The sequence below is a fragment of the Tenrec ecaudatus genome, chromosome 2, assembly GCF_050624435.1.
Source record: "Tenrec ecaudatus isolate mTenEca1 chromosome 2, mTenEca1.hap1, whole genome shotgun sequence".
Lineage (NCBI taxonomy): Eukaryota > Metazoa > Chordata > Mammalia > Afrosoricida > Tenrecidae > Tenrec > Tenrec ecaudatus.
In genome coordinates, this window is record NC_134531.1 from 197,711,996 (window position 1) to 197,714,366 (window position 2,371).

The 2,371-nt window shown below is 43.9% G+C and overlaps 1 protein-coding gene across 1 annotated transcript; it reads left to right on the plus strand.

Moving 5' to 3' along the window:
* LOC142440321 (olfactory receptor 2T29-like) lies at positions 1–948 on the plus strand. The gene has a single exon (XM_075542791.1). It carries the CDS (start codon positions 1–3, stop codon positions 946–948), a length of 948 nt encoding a protein of 315 aa, XP_075398906.1.
* Positions 949–2,371: the final 1,423 nt, after the last annotated feature.

Sequence of the window (2,371 nt, forward strand, 5' to 3'; positions counted from 1 at the left end):
ATGGGGCGAAGAAACTTTTCCGCCAGCCCAGACTTCACTCTGCTAGGCCTCTTCGCTGACTCCCAGCATCCTGGTTTCCTTGTTGCCCTTGTCCTCCTGATTCTCATGGTGGCCCTCACTGGGAACTCCATCCTGATCTTGCTGATCTGGGCTGGTACCCACCTGCACACCCCCATGTACTTCCTGCTCAGCCAGCTCTCCCTCATGGACCTGACGCTCATCTCCACCACGGTCCCCAAGGTGGCGGCTGACTTCTTCTCAGGACACAGAAGCATCTCTCGCGTTGGCTGTGGAGTCCAGATCTTCCTTTACCTGATGCTGGGAGTTGCCCAGTGTGTTCTCCTGACCCTCATGGCCTTCGACCGATACTTGGCCATCTGTAACCCCCTGAGATACCCAGTCTTCATGACCCCCAGGGTCTGTCTGCAAATGGCTGCCAGCTCCTGGGCTGCAGGGGTTCTTGTCACTCTAATGCACACCATGTATGCCATGCACTTTTCTACCTGTGACTCCAGGAAGATTCACCATTTTTTTTGTGAAGTCATGGCTCTTCTGAAGCTGTCTTGTGAGGACACTTCCACGTATGAGAAAGTAATATTGGTGTCAGGCATTGTTTTTCTTCTTATTCCTTTTGGGCTCATCCTGACTTCCTACATCCTCATCTTCCTCACTGTTCGCCACATGAACTACCCTGAGGGCAAGAACAAAGCTCTGGCCACCTGCTCCTCTCACCTCGGTGTGGTAAGCCTCTACTTTGGTCCAGCCATGATTATCTACATGACCCCAGGCTCCTCTCTTCCTCCAGAGGTAGAGCAGCATCTCTTTGTTTTTGATGTTCTCATAACTCCTACGTTGAACCCCTTAATTGATAGTCTGAGAAATAAGGAGGTGATAGGGGCCTTGAAGAAAGTTTTGGGGAGACAGTTGATAATTAAACAGAAAAGGTGATAGACATTTGCTTTTTTTAAAAAAACCCTAATTTTTGTATTGTTTTCCCACTAATGTTAACGCTAGTAACAAAAATTAAAATTTGCACTTCTTTTTCTCCACCTCAAAACAAAAAATTATATATTTTTCCTTTTCTTTTTTTTAATTTTCCAATAATGCGAAGTATACCTCAAATGGGGTATAAAATTTAAAATAATACTCACTGTGAATGTTAGCCACAGGTTTGCATAAATAATATAAATTTTAACACATCATATGGAGCATCGATGTAGTAAAACCATGGTTGTCTGCCTACCAACAATTCAGCAATCTTCGTACAGTTGTCGTTTGCTTCCTCAGAAACCATGAATTTTCAGTCTTAAGTCATCAGGTTCAAGTGTGTCTGAGGTAAAGCCCAGTTCACCTGTGGGTTTACAGAATCAGATTTCACTGAAGCAGACTCTGGAGCGTGCTATGCACCTTGAAGATGCAGCATTCACTGCACCAGTGTTCCACGGCACCTTGCCTGGATCCTCAAGGAGCACCAAAAAGGCCAGGTTCTCCATATTTGCCCTCAGGAAAGGCACACAGAAGATATGAATATGCTGTAGCAAAGGGAGGTGAAGACATTCAATAGTGTCCTTCCATCTAGATAAAAGTGTCTGGGGTCCTGAAGGTTTGTTTCCAAATAAGCAGCTGTCTAAGTGAGATGTCAAATAAGTCCATATGGAAGAAGCACATGAACATCAGTGACCAAAGGATTGTAACCCACAGAATTCACAGCTGAATGAGGGAATTGTATCAGAGACTAAACCGTGAGATTTTGTTTTGCAGAAGGCTATGGAAGACAGTGGAAGCACAAGATATGTTTGTGGGATCTATAGGAACAAGCCTCTGGTGATTGCCCTCTATCCACAATGGAGGGATGGGGAGAAACTGGTTACAAAACAGTGCGTTGGAGAGATGACTACAGAAGATCAAAATGACAAACCTGACTTGAAGGGTTAAAACTTTGTCAGTTCATCTCCCCTTGGATGCATGCTACACCTGCTCTGGTTTTCAACATTTTCTGTATTTTTTGCTTTTTGTTTGTTCATATTGGTGTTTATATCAGATGTACTATGTCATTGGGGGTGACCATCTTGAAATTTTATTTTATGTCTGTCTGTTTTTCGGTATATGAAACTCAGATTGACAGCAAACAGAATAAGGGTTTCTGGGGGGTGCGGGGTACAGCGGTGAGGTAACAGGGAGCTGAGATCAAGGAGTTCAAGAAGGAAAAGGATGTTCTGAACCTGATTGTGGCAGGAATTATACAATACTGCTTGATGAGATTGAACTATGGAATGGTATTATAGCTGTATTAACTCCCGATAAAGTCACTTTGGGGGGAAAGTGGGCAGTGGAAAATAAATATATTCCTGATACCTTTGAAGAAGCTCCT